The following is an 11,944-nucleotide window of genomic DNA, read 5'->3' as shown; positions in this document are numbered from 1 at the left end:
ATATGTACATGTTTTAATATATATATATATATATTTTTGTTTTAATATTCATATATATTGTTTTAAAGAAAAAATTCGATAAAAGCGTATAGGCGAACACGATTCTATAGACTATTTTCCGAAAAAAAACTTATCATGAATGATTTTAAGTAGTCGAATTATTTTTAAAATGTTTTTTAGTTTCTCTCGTTGAAAATCGATCTCAATCGTCGATGTTATCGAGCAGCAGGAAGATAACAAATTTAAAATTATTCAACATTTTGCATTCTACTTCTCCTCTCCATATTGGCATTTGCAACAAAATAAACTTTTTTCCAAGATATAAATATAACTAATTTTAACACCTTTATATGCAACTATGTAAAATTAGGTTATTAAAATAAGTCTGTAAATCCACTTGGTTCCAAGAACGGCCTGGTCTACATACTGGAGCCACACGTCACCAGCAACGACCAAGTGCAGTTTAACACCTAGCAAAGAAACTTCACAAGTAGGTCTCAACGAGTTACAAAAACAACATGAATACATATAGGTTTACTACGCCATTGTATCGACGTATAAACCTTATGGTGAAAAATCACTTTAAGCTATTCATAAAGCAACTGACTATCTTTAAAGCGAAATCTTACTGCTGACTAAGATCATCTAGAAAGTAAATCCTAGTATGCTTCATCAACGCGTCTTATGTACTCCACAATTACAAAGCAATTGTTAATATATTTCATCCTCTTACAGCTATGACATTTACAATTCAAAACTTTGTCTATATTTTTTTACGTTATAATTTTAAAAAAACATGGAAAGTGCAAATAACAAATCTATATTTATTATTTACAGAAAGCACACAAATTCTGCAAAACCTCAGTATTTTAAACACGAATAATCAAGTTTATATGCTTGATATGCAATTCGATTAATAAGTTAAAAAAATAAATTAATAACATAGTTAATTTTTAGAGTTTTAACACTAACTTAAATATATTATTAATTGCTGAACTCTAATCACAAATCGCAGTGTATGTAAGAACTAACACAAAATGTGAAATCTAGCCAAAAATGACAAATACTGCTCGATTCGGTTAACTTAAATTTATTAACATTTTTTATACTTATTATTTATAATATAAATTATTGCCATAACAAGCTAAGCAAAGTTAATGGTGGCATTCCCGGTTCGGCTCCCTTTCGAAATCCTAAGAAGAAGCAAATTTTATTTACATAAGTAAGCACAAACGTTCATTCGGCAACTTACCCAGATACAGCACAAATGGTATAAAACCATAATGGAAAGTCGTCTTAGCAATTTCGAATACAAATTCGAGACGTTCTTTAGCATCGTTAGACATTGCCATTTTGCAAACAAATATAGTTTTTAATTAAAAAAAAGTATCAAAAACAACGAGACCTTCGGATCCAACGTTCCTTAATCAGAAGCACGTCAAGTAAGAGAAGGAAACATATGATTTTGTGGACTTTCTTCAGAGTTGCAATTGACAATTAATTGTGTGGATCGTATTATTAATATTGCGACAAATTTAATCTCACACAACTAAGATAATAATATACTCAGTTAAAGTAATTTTAAAAAAAATTTTTAACCGTAATTCATTAAGAATATTAAATAAAATAATACATTTATGACGTCATCTATTTTCGTATAGAAAAATGGTTTATAGTGAATACATATTTTAACTACAAAAATTTACATTCACTTAATTAACATATGTATATATATTGGGCTGAATACCATATAGGTCAAATTAATACGATGCTGAGTGTTGGCTGGCGCCATTACTGAAATTACTTGTGCATGTTTCTGTTACACAGCTGTTTCGAATATTGCCAAATATTTATCATTAGTCGTCTATAGAAATATTTGAAAGAAATTAAATGCGTTTTAATTAAAAACGTTAAACACACAAACTCAAAAGATGGATCTGTCCGAAATCCATCTTAAGTATTGTATTGGGAGACCGTAAGCAACATTTCTGCTCAATTGTTTGTTTTTTGGTCAAGTCATGTAAGTTGTTTGCCCTGCTGAAGCTTACTGATTATATATGCTGCAACAAATTTCATCAATTTCAACTTCTAGCTACTTTACATATGTTCCATACATTGTTCTAGATTATTATAACTTCTTGAACAAATTTTTTAATATATGGTAAATTTTCTATAAAAACTATAAATTCAGAATACCGTTCATCACATCTTACACTTAACTCTAGTTCCTTAAAGTGAAAGGATTAGTTCGTGTTTAGCGTTGTCAATATACTGCTAAAACCACTCATTTTTAGAGTCTGTGTTCATTTAAAAATTCAATACATGAATAAATACAAAACACAATCGTTAAAATAAAAGCAAAAAGTTATAAGACAAATGCAAGAAAAATAAAACATTGTTAAATACTATTCATTTAGCAATAACTAGTGATGTTGAAAGTTTAAAAATTATGGTCGTGTGCGAGTTCAAGTAAATTGAGGTAGAGTAAATTGAAATATCCTTGAGATTTTTTGCACTGCACTTATGTAAATATATATTTATTGCACTTATTTATTATTTTATTTATTTATTTATTAAACAATTTATAAAATATTCACAATGGTAACACCTAATTTACCTAGTTTTTATCTAATCTATCCTTCTCGAAATTCTGGTAAATACCAACATTCGTTGCCATATCGACATAATTTACTATTTCCCTTAATTTAACTTTAATTTACTCGAACTCACACGCATCCTTGACCACCAAAAGATGTTCTATTGGAGCATTTAAGTCAAAAGATGTTAAAAACCCATGCCGCCTAATGTATGTAAACCCAACATGGCAACCCATGAATGTGTTAAAAATTATATATACGTTAGACAACACTAGCAAAGATTAAGTTCCACACTTGACATTTATATGTTCTTACTTGTGTTGCTAGTCTCGCAGAAAAATACATTAAATTTCATTGTTTCTTTGTGATTAAAATTGTTTATTGCATGCAAAAGCAGTGTTAATGTGTAAATAAAAACAAATTAAGATTATTAAAATTACAGACAGTTTTGATTACATTTCGTAAATCAAGATAAATATCAAAACTATTTTTGCTGTGTTTTGCCGGTAAATGATTTTGACAGTTCCAACATATGCACGTTTTAAACAATATCACTTAAATACTTTAATATTCATTGATTTAATCTTTAGGGAATTATTTGTTAATATGAAAACAATAAATACTGCTTATGCAGTCTTCAGTTGCTGTACTTTAAAAGATAATGGAGTTATTGCCTGGAGTAAAGATATTGAGTAAGTTTTGTTTGTGCGAAAATACTTTAAACATTTTATTGTAAATCTTTATCAATTATTGTGTATTTTTGTTTGCAGCAAATTGGTGAAAATTAAAGGCTAAATAATGACAAAACGCATTCAAATGGACCGTAGAAATATGTCACAAGTTGGACAGTGTTGTCCTGCTTGCTCTAAAAACGGCAAATCTCACTTCTTAATTCCAAAAAATATTTTAAGATGTGAGAATAACGAATGTTTTTACGTTACGGAAGCTAACGTTGATGTTTCTAATACTGTAAATATGCCTGGTGCAGTAGCTCCAAGGGATGACCAGTCATTAAACAACCATACAAAGTATGTACTTTTGAACAGCAATCATAAATTAAATCCAAACAATTTGTTGACTCCTCTTAAAGAAATTCAAGATGACTTCAAGCCTAATATGGACATAAAACTAATTCCAAATAATTATTTTAATGAGCAATATTTCAATTTCAAAGATCAATATGATAGTGGAATAGATATTGCAGCTCATGCTTTAAAAAATGAAATTTTTTTTGTTAATGCTTGTATAAGTCAAGCTGGTGATATCTGTCCAAAATGTTATAAAGAAGGACGCACGAATAAGTTATGTATTTTTTATATAGAAACCAATTTTGCAATCCTGAGATGTGAAGACATTAATTGCCTATATCCATTATTTGCCGAAGCTGCTATAAAAAATCAAAATGATAAAAGTTTAAACGCTATGAATTCAAACAACAATGCGGAATATCCAAAAATAAAAAAATTTCAATTGAAAACTTGTAGTGAAGTTAGTCTGTTAAGCAAAATCATGAAATCAAAACGAAATTTTATTTTTCCCGCCAACAATAATTTTTCAAGCGCTTTGCCATTAGATAAAGAAGGAAAACGTGTAGTTAAGTTTTCAATAACGGTGCGAGCATCTGTCAGTGGTATCTTTTCTAATGGTAAAACGAATATTAACATGGAAACTGAAGATTTAAAAACAAATGACGTTCATGCTAAATATTTAAATAACTTACCTATGTCGGTGATTGGTGACAAGTTGGAAATCACACAAAAAAATTTTAACGAAAATTCAAGAGCATTTCCAGCAAGCAATCACGAGAATAATCTTAAATTTATGGACCCAAACTCAGTTTCAAGCTCATTAAAACTTGCGAGAACAGCAAAATCCAGTCTCTTATCACCTAAGTCATGCTCAGTTTACACAAATACGAGTTCAGAAAATCAAGTTGTAGATTCCAGACAAATTTCGAAAACTAACAATATTAAGTCTTTCAAGTCAGACAGTTCATCAGTAATATCTGGTATCAATCATAACTGTAATAAGAATAATAAAATTAAGGCAAACCTTAATATTTCTAATGAACGTCCAGTGTTTTCAATTTCCAATATTAACTCCAATTACGACTCTGTAACTAGAACAGCTAATGATTTTTCGGAGTTAACAAATCAATCAACACAAAAAGCAAAACACTTGAAAAGGTCACGTGAAGAATCCGAAAGCGAAATATCCAACAAAAAATATAAGAAAGATGTAAGACATAACTTTAATGGAAGTAATACAATTAAGGCGAACCCTAATATTCACGAGCCGTCAGTGTTTTCTCTATCAAATATTAACCCTAATTATGAGTCTGTGTCTAGAACAGTTAATGAGTTCACAGAGTTGATATATCAATGGATAAAAACAGCGAATCACTTGAAAGGATCACGTACAAAATCTAAAGGTGACATCTCCGGTGGAGAAAATGAAATACGGATGATGGAGTCACTGAGCCTACCTATAATATCTGATGAAAGCGATGACGAAATATATGAAACAAGTTTTTCTGTATCAAATGAAAACACTGATGATCCTGTCGCTATAAAGGCTAGAGCCTATTCTGAATCGATAGATCAACGAAGGAAACCAGTAGCACACTCAAAGAGGCCAGTTAAAAAACCCAGAAGTCAATCCTTTTGTGGAGAAAATGAAATTCGCAACATCAAATCATCTAACCTATCTAATTTATTTGATAACAATTATGGATTTAAAGGAAGAGACGAAACTGCTGTACAATTAAAAACGTGTGATGCGCAGCAAAGGGTTTCTGTATCAAGTAAAAAAACTGATGATCCCATGGCTACAAAGCCTAATGGTTATTCTGAATCGATAGATCAACAGATGAAACCATCAACACACTCGAAATGGTCACGTACAAAATCTAAAAGTGACACCTCCGGTGAAGAAAATGGAATACGAATGACGGAGTCACTGAGTCTACCTATAATATCTGATGAAAGTCATGACTTTAACGAAATATATGAAACAAGGTTTTCTGTATCATATGAAAACACAGATGATCCTGTTGCAATAAAGGCTAGTAGTTATTCTGAATCGATAGATCAACAGAAGAAACCATCTACACACTCGAAATGGTCACATACGAATTCCAAAAGTCCATCTTTTTGTGGAGAAAATGAAATTCGCAAGATGAAGTCACCTTCACCTGGCTTACCTGATTTGTCTGATAACAATTATGAATTTAATGGAATAAACGAAACTGCTGTAAAATTAAAAGCTTGTGATGGGCAGCAAAGGTTTTCTGTATCAAATAAAAACACCGATGATCCTGTCGGCATAAAGGCTAGTCGTTATTCTGAATTGATAGATAAACGGATGAAATCACCAACACCCTCGAAATGGTCATGTACAAAATCTAGAAGTGACACCTTCGGTGGAGAAAATAGAATACGAATGACGGAGTCACTGAGTCTACCTGTAATATCTGATGAAAGTCATGACTTTAACGAAATATATGAACCAAGGTTACAATCAAAAATTCGTAATGAGCATCCAGTGTTTTCTACATCAAATGAAAGCAGTGATGATCCTGTCGCTAGAAAGGCTACTACATATTCTAAATCGATAGATCAACAGAGGAAACCAATAGCACACTCAAAGATGCCAGTTAAAAAACCCAGAAGTCAATCCCTTTGTGGAGAAAATGAAATTCGCAAGATGAAATCACCTTTACCTGGCTTACCTGATTTATTTGATAATAATTATGGATTTAATGGAAGAGACGAAACTGGTGTACAATTAAAAACTTGTGATCGGCAGCAAAGGTTTTCTGTATCAAGTAAAAAAACGGATGATCCAATGGCTATAAAGGCTAATGGTTATTCTGAATCGATAGATCCACTGATAAAACCAGTAGTATACTCAAAGAGGTCAGTTAAAAAACGTAGAAGTCAATCCGTTTGTGGAGAAAATGAAATTCGCAAGATGAAGTCACCTTCACCTGGCTTACCTGATTTGTCTGATAACAATTATGGACTTAATGAAATAGACAAATCTGCTGTACAATTAAAAACTTGTGATGGGCAGCAAAGGTTTTCTGTATCAAGTAAAAAAACTGATGATCCAATGGCTATAAAGTCTAGTCGTTATTCTGAATCGATAGATCAACAGATGAAACCATCTACACACTCGAAATGGTCACATACAAATTCCAAAAGTCCATCTTTTTGTGGTGAAAATGAAATTCGCAAGATGAAGTCACCTTCACCTGGCTTACCTGATTTGTCTGATAACAATTATGGACTTAATGAAATAGACAAATCTGCTGTACAATTAAAAACTTGTGATGGGCAGCAAAGGTTTTCTGTATCAAGTAAAAAAACTGATGATCCAATGGCTATAAAGTCTAGTCGTTATTCTGAATCGATAGATCAACAGATGAAACCATCTACACACTCGAAATGGTCACATACAAATTCCAAAAGTCCATCTTTTTGTGGTGAAAATGAAATTCGCAAGATGAAGTCACCTTCACCTGGCTTACCTGATTTGTCTGATAACAATTATGGACTTAATGAAATAGACAAATCTGCTGTACAATTAAAAACTTGTGATGGGCAGCAAAGGTTTTCTGTATCAAGTAAAAAAACTGATGATCCAATGACTATAAAGGCTAGTCGTTATTCTGAATCGATAGATCAACAGATGAAACCATCCACACACTCCAAATGGTCACATATAAAATCTAAAAGTGACACCTCCGGTGGAGAAAATGGTATACGAATGACGGAGTTACTAAGTCTACCTGTAATATCTGATGAAAGTCATGACTTTAACGAAATATATGAAACAAGGTTTTCTGTATCATATGAAAACACAGATGATCCTGTTGCAATAAAGGCTAGTAGTTATTCTGAATCGATAGATCAACAGAAGAAACCATCTACACACTCGAAATGGTCACATACGAATTCCAAAAGTCCATCTTTTTGTGGAGAAAATGAAATTCGCAAGATGAAGTCACCTTCACCTGGCTTACCTGATTTGTCTGATAACAATTATGAATTTAATGGAATAAACGAAACTGCTGTAAAATTAAAAGCTTGTGATGGGCAGCAAAGGTTTTCTGTATCAAATAAAAACACCGATGATCCTGTCGGCATAAAGGCTAGTCGTTATTCTGAATTGATAGATAAACGGATGAAATCACCAACACCCTCGAAATGGTCATGTACAAAATCTAGAAGTGACACCTTCGGTGGAGAAAATAGAATACGAATGACGGAGTCACTGAGTCTACCTGTAATATCTGATGAAAGTCATGACTTTAACGAAATATATGAACCAAGGTTACAATCAAAAATTCGTGATGAGCATCCAGGGTTTTCTACATCAAATGAAAGCAGTGATGATCCTGTCGCTAGAAAGGCTACTACATATTCTAAATCGATAGATCAACAGAGGAAACCAGTAGCACACTCAAAGATGCCAGTTAAAAAACCCAGAAGTCAATCCCTTTGTGGAGAAAATGAAATTCGCAAGATGAAATCACCTTTACCTGGCTTACCTGATTTATTTGATAATAATTATGGATTTAATGGAAGAGACGAAACTGGTGTACATTTAAAAACTTGTGATGGGCAGCAAAGGTTTTCTGTATCAAGTAAAAAAACTGATGATCCAATGGCTATAAAGTCTAGTCGTTATTCTGAATCGATAGATCAACAGATGAAACCATCTACACACTCGAAATGGTCACATACAAATTCCAAAAGTCCATCTTTTTGTGGTGAAAATGAAATTCGCAAGATGAAGTCACCTTCACCTGGCTTACCTGATTTGTCTGATAACAATTATGGACTTAATGAAATAGACAAATCTGCTGTACAATTAAAAACTTGTGATGGGCAGCAAAGGTTTTCTGTATCAAGTAAAAAAACTGATGATCCAATGGCTATAAAGTCTAGTCGTTATTCTGAATCGATAGATCAACAGATGAAACCATCTACACACTCGAAATGGTCACATACAAATTCCAAAAGTCCATCTTTTTGTGGTGAAAATGAAATTCGCAAGATGAAGTCACCTTCACCTGGCTTACCTGATCTGTCTGATAACAATTATGAATTTAATGGAATAAACGAAACTGCTGTACAATTAAGAGCTTGTGATGGGCAGCAAAGATTTTTTATATCAAATAAAAACACTGATGATCTTGTCGCTATAAAGGCTAGTGGTTATACTGAATCGATAGATCAACAGATGAAACCAGCAACACACTCGAAATGGTCACATACAAAATCTAAAAGTGACATCTCCGGTGAAGAAAGTGGAATTCGAATGACAGAGTCACTGAGTCCACCTGTAATATCTGATGAAAGTCATTACTTTAACGAAATATATGAAACAAGGTTTTCTGTATCAAGTAAAAACCCTGATGATCCTGCCGCTATAAATGCTAGTGGTTATTCTGAATCGATAGATCAACAGATGAAACCATCAACACACTCGAAATGGCCACATACAAATTCCAAAAGTCCACCTTTTTGTGTAGAAGAGGAAATTTGCAACCTGAAGTCACCTGGCTTACCTGATTTATTTGATGTCAGTTATGACTTTAATGGAATATATGAGACTACAGTACAACCAGAAATTTGTAATAAGCATCCAGAATTTTCTGTATCAAATAAAAACACTGATTACGAGTCTGTAACTAGAAATGTTAATGGCTTTTCTGAATCGATAAATCAATGTACAAAAACAGCAACATTCGCAAAAAGTTTTCGTAGAGAATCCGAAGACCACGCTTCCGGTGGAGAAAATGAAATATGTAAGGTAAAGCCATGTAACCTATCTGTTGACAGTCATAGAAAAAAAGAAATTGGAGTGCAATTACAAGTTTGTGATGAACATCTAGCGTTTCCTATATCAAATATAAACTTTAATTATGAGTCCGTAAAAAAGAATGCTAATGTTATTTCTATTTTTGATCCAATTGAAGAACAGACACAAACCACAGAACATATAGAAAGATTCTCAGATATATCCTCTATGCTATCTGATGCCAGTCAGGTCATTACTATAAAAGAAAACATTGTGAATCGTACAGAAATTTTTGATACACCTCCACATTCCTCCAGCTTTAATAAATCACACCAATCAGCGAACCAAACTATTCCTGATTTAGGTGAAACGTTTTCTGTATCAGTTAATAAAAATTTAAATACCCAGTCTACGAATACAGGAATGAGTGGATCGTCTGATCATACTTACTTTAAGGATCGTAATAAGATAAAAAGAGCACGTGAAACAAAAATAGTTCAATCTAAAGCTTGTGGTGAACTTCAAGGGTCCACTATATCAACTATTAAAAAACCAAATGCAGAGTCTTTAACAACTAAAGATATTTCTGCTAATGATAATCATTTTGGACATCATTTAAGTTATGGTAATATCAAGATAGATATGCCATCGTTTGATCCCCAAATTTCTGATGTAACTTTAGCAAATAACATTTCTGGAACAAATAACATTTCTGTAACAAGTAACATTTCTGGAACAAGTAACATTTCTGGAACAAATAACATTTCTAGAACAAATAACATTTCTGGAACAAATAACATTATTACAGATACTAAGCCAGTGGCAAAAACTCAACAGCGTAAAAAACGTAAAAAGAAGATTAAGCTCTCTAAAGACCCGGTAGAAGTAATTCCACTTGTATATAATAAAAAAATACACTCAGCCACTAATAAACTAGTGGAAAGTCCTATGAGTGACAGCAAAAAATTATCAAATCTTACCGCAGGTAAATCTGAAACATTTAGCAATAAAGCGTATGCTGCCAAATGCGACATGTCCTATAAATTGTTAAATGAACCTATAGCAAATTCCCCCAATAACAACAGAAAGGCAATAACAAATACTGAAACTGAAGAAGGAAGTTCATTTAAAATTCCGAATGTTTTTGGGCCACTGAAAATTAGAACTATAAAAAATGAAGAAATTTCCAAGCAAAGTAATAACATTGAAAACATTAAAAATACTAAAAAAGGTAAAAGTAAATACTAATTATGATTAAAAACCACTTACGAAACTATAAAAATTTTTTATTCTTTTTTACAGGTTCCAATGAATCATTAACCAATTCAACAAGTGAGGATAGTAAGACTGATTTTGAGCAGATCATTGATATAAGTGATGATTTTGATATAATGAAGATTATAAATGAACAAAGTACTGATAAAATGCCAGATTCGATGTATGATGACTTCCTTAATGTGCTGAGCACTGAATTTTATACATCAGATGAGACGATAAAAAACGATCAATCAAAAAGTGCAGATATTAAGACCGCTGATTCATATGAAGTCCAAATAATGGAAGAAACATTCGACACTATAAGCTTTGAAAATATGGATAACATAATGAAACATAATGAAAATAATAATATTACAGTAATTGTTCCACAAGATCAGATAGTAAAAAGCGATCAAGTAGCAAATGAAGATATTAAAATTTCAGTTTCGTATGATGTAAATGAACATATGTCCTATTCTATAAATTTTGCTGATTTAAATAATACAATTTCTACAAATGCTGAAAATTGTAATAGTAAGAACGATACTTTAAATGAGCAATTCGATATAAATAAACTAGATATTATTAGTAATATCCAACTAATAGAACCAACGACTGAACAATCTCTTAAAAACACAATTACAGTATTAAAGACGGAAGCGCTGGAAAACAATTCAAATAAGAGTGAAGGATTGGCAATTTACATGAGTAAAGTGGTTGATAATGAAACGGTTTATAGTAGAAAAGGTCGAAGAAGATCACGTTTAATTGGCAGTACTCCTTCCATTCCCCAACCAAACGATGATTTAAAGCTTGAAACTCTTAAAAATATTGTGTCCACAAAAAAAAAACTTTTCAAAAAAAAGCTATGAAAAGAGGAACTTAAGTTATATATAATATATATATAATTATGTTAAGTAATTATAAGTTATTTCACTTTTTAAGAATGTAAAAATAAAACATAGACTGCAACCAATAAAATACACATTTAGTCGTGTTATAACTCAAAAAATTCTACTAGCAGTAGTAATAAATAATTAATAATAAGTGCTATTGAAAATAATTATGACAATGTTAAGCCATATAATAATGATAATTAATAATATATTATTAAATAATATAATTAATAATATATTATAAAATAATATAAGTAATAATATATTATAAAATATTATAATTAATAATATATAATAAAATAATATAATTAATAATATATTATAAAATAATGTAATTAATAATATATTATAAAATAATATAATTAATAATATATTATAAAATAA

General features: G+C 31.3%; 2 protein-coding genes across 3 annotated transcripts; one reads left to right on the top strand and one right to left on the bottom strand.

Annotated features, from left to right (window-relative positions):
* Positions 1–1,077: 1,077 nt before the first annotated feature.
* On the bottom strand, positions 1,078–1,448 carry LOC119685024 (mitochondrial import receptor subunit TOM7 homolog). Its single transcript, XM_038099196.1, has 2 exons — positions 1,253–1,448; positions 1,078–1,193 (listed from the first exon to the last, which is right to left on the bottom strand). The coding sequence occupies exons 1-2, from the start codon at positions 1,350–1,352 to the stop codon at positions 1,129–1,131; spliced, it is 165 nt and encodes a 54-aa protein (XP_037955124.1). The 5' UTR covers positions 1,353–1,448; the 3' UTR covers positions 1,078–1,128.
* A 1,559-nt stretch (positions 1,449–3,007) lies between these two features.
* On the top strand, positions 3,008–11,539 carry LOC119677254. Of its 2 annotated transcripts, XM_038088525.1 has the most exons (4): positions 3,008–3,103; positions 3,188–3,289; positions 3,368–10,638; positions 10,710–11,539. In XM_038088525.1, the coding sequence occupies exons 3-4, from the start codon at positions 3,396–3,398 to the stop codon at positions 11,534–11,536; spliced, it is 8,070 nt and encodes a 2,689-aa protein (XP_037944453.1). In that variant the 5' UTR covers positions 3,008–3,103; positions 3,188–3,289; positions 3,368–3,395; the 3' UTR covers positions 11,537–11,539. The 2 variants fall into 2 exon arrangements, with proteins under 2 accessions (XP_037944453.1, XP_037944454.1); XM_038088526.1 differs by lacking the exons at positions 3,008–3,103; positions 3,188–3,289 and having other exon boundaries at positions 3,557–3,625; positions 3,688–10,638.
* Positions 11,540–11,944: the final 405 nt, after the last annotated feature.

Source organism: Teleopsis dalmanni, chromosome 2, assembly GCF_002237135.1.
Source record: "Teleopsis dalmanni isolate 2A chromosome 2, ASM223713v2, whole genome shotgun sequence".
NCBI lineage: Eukaryota > Metazoa > Arthropoda > Insecta > Diptera > Diopsidae > Teleopsis > Teleopsis dalmanni.
Note: the sequence above shows the minus strand (reverse complement) of the source record. Positions and strands in the feature narration are given on the sequence as shown.

Coding starts and splice junctions, on each gene's coding strand:
- LOC119677254 (XM_038088525.1), top strand. CDS start 3,396: ATGACAAAACGCATTCAAATGGACCGTAGAAATATGTCACAAGTTGGA. Junction 10,639..10,709: donor CATTAAAAATACTAAAAAAG/GTAAAAGTAAAT, acceptor TCTTTTTTACAG/GTTCCAATGAATCATTAACC.
- LOC119685024 (XM_038099196.1), bottom strand. CDS start 1,352: ATGGCAATGTCTAACGATGCTAAAGAACGTCTCGAATTTGTATTCGAA. Junction 1,194..1,252: donor ACCATTTGTGCTGTATCTGG/GTAAGTTGCCGA, acceptor GCTTCTTCTTAG/GATTTCGAAAGGGAGCCGAA.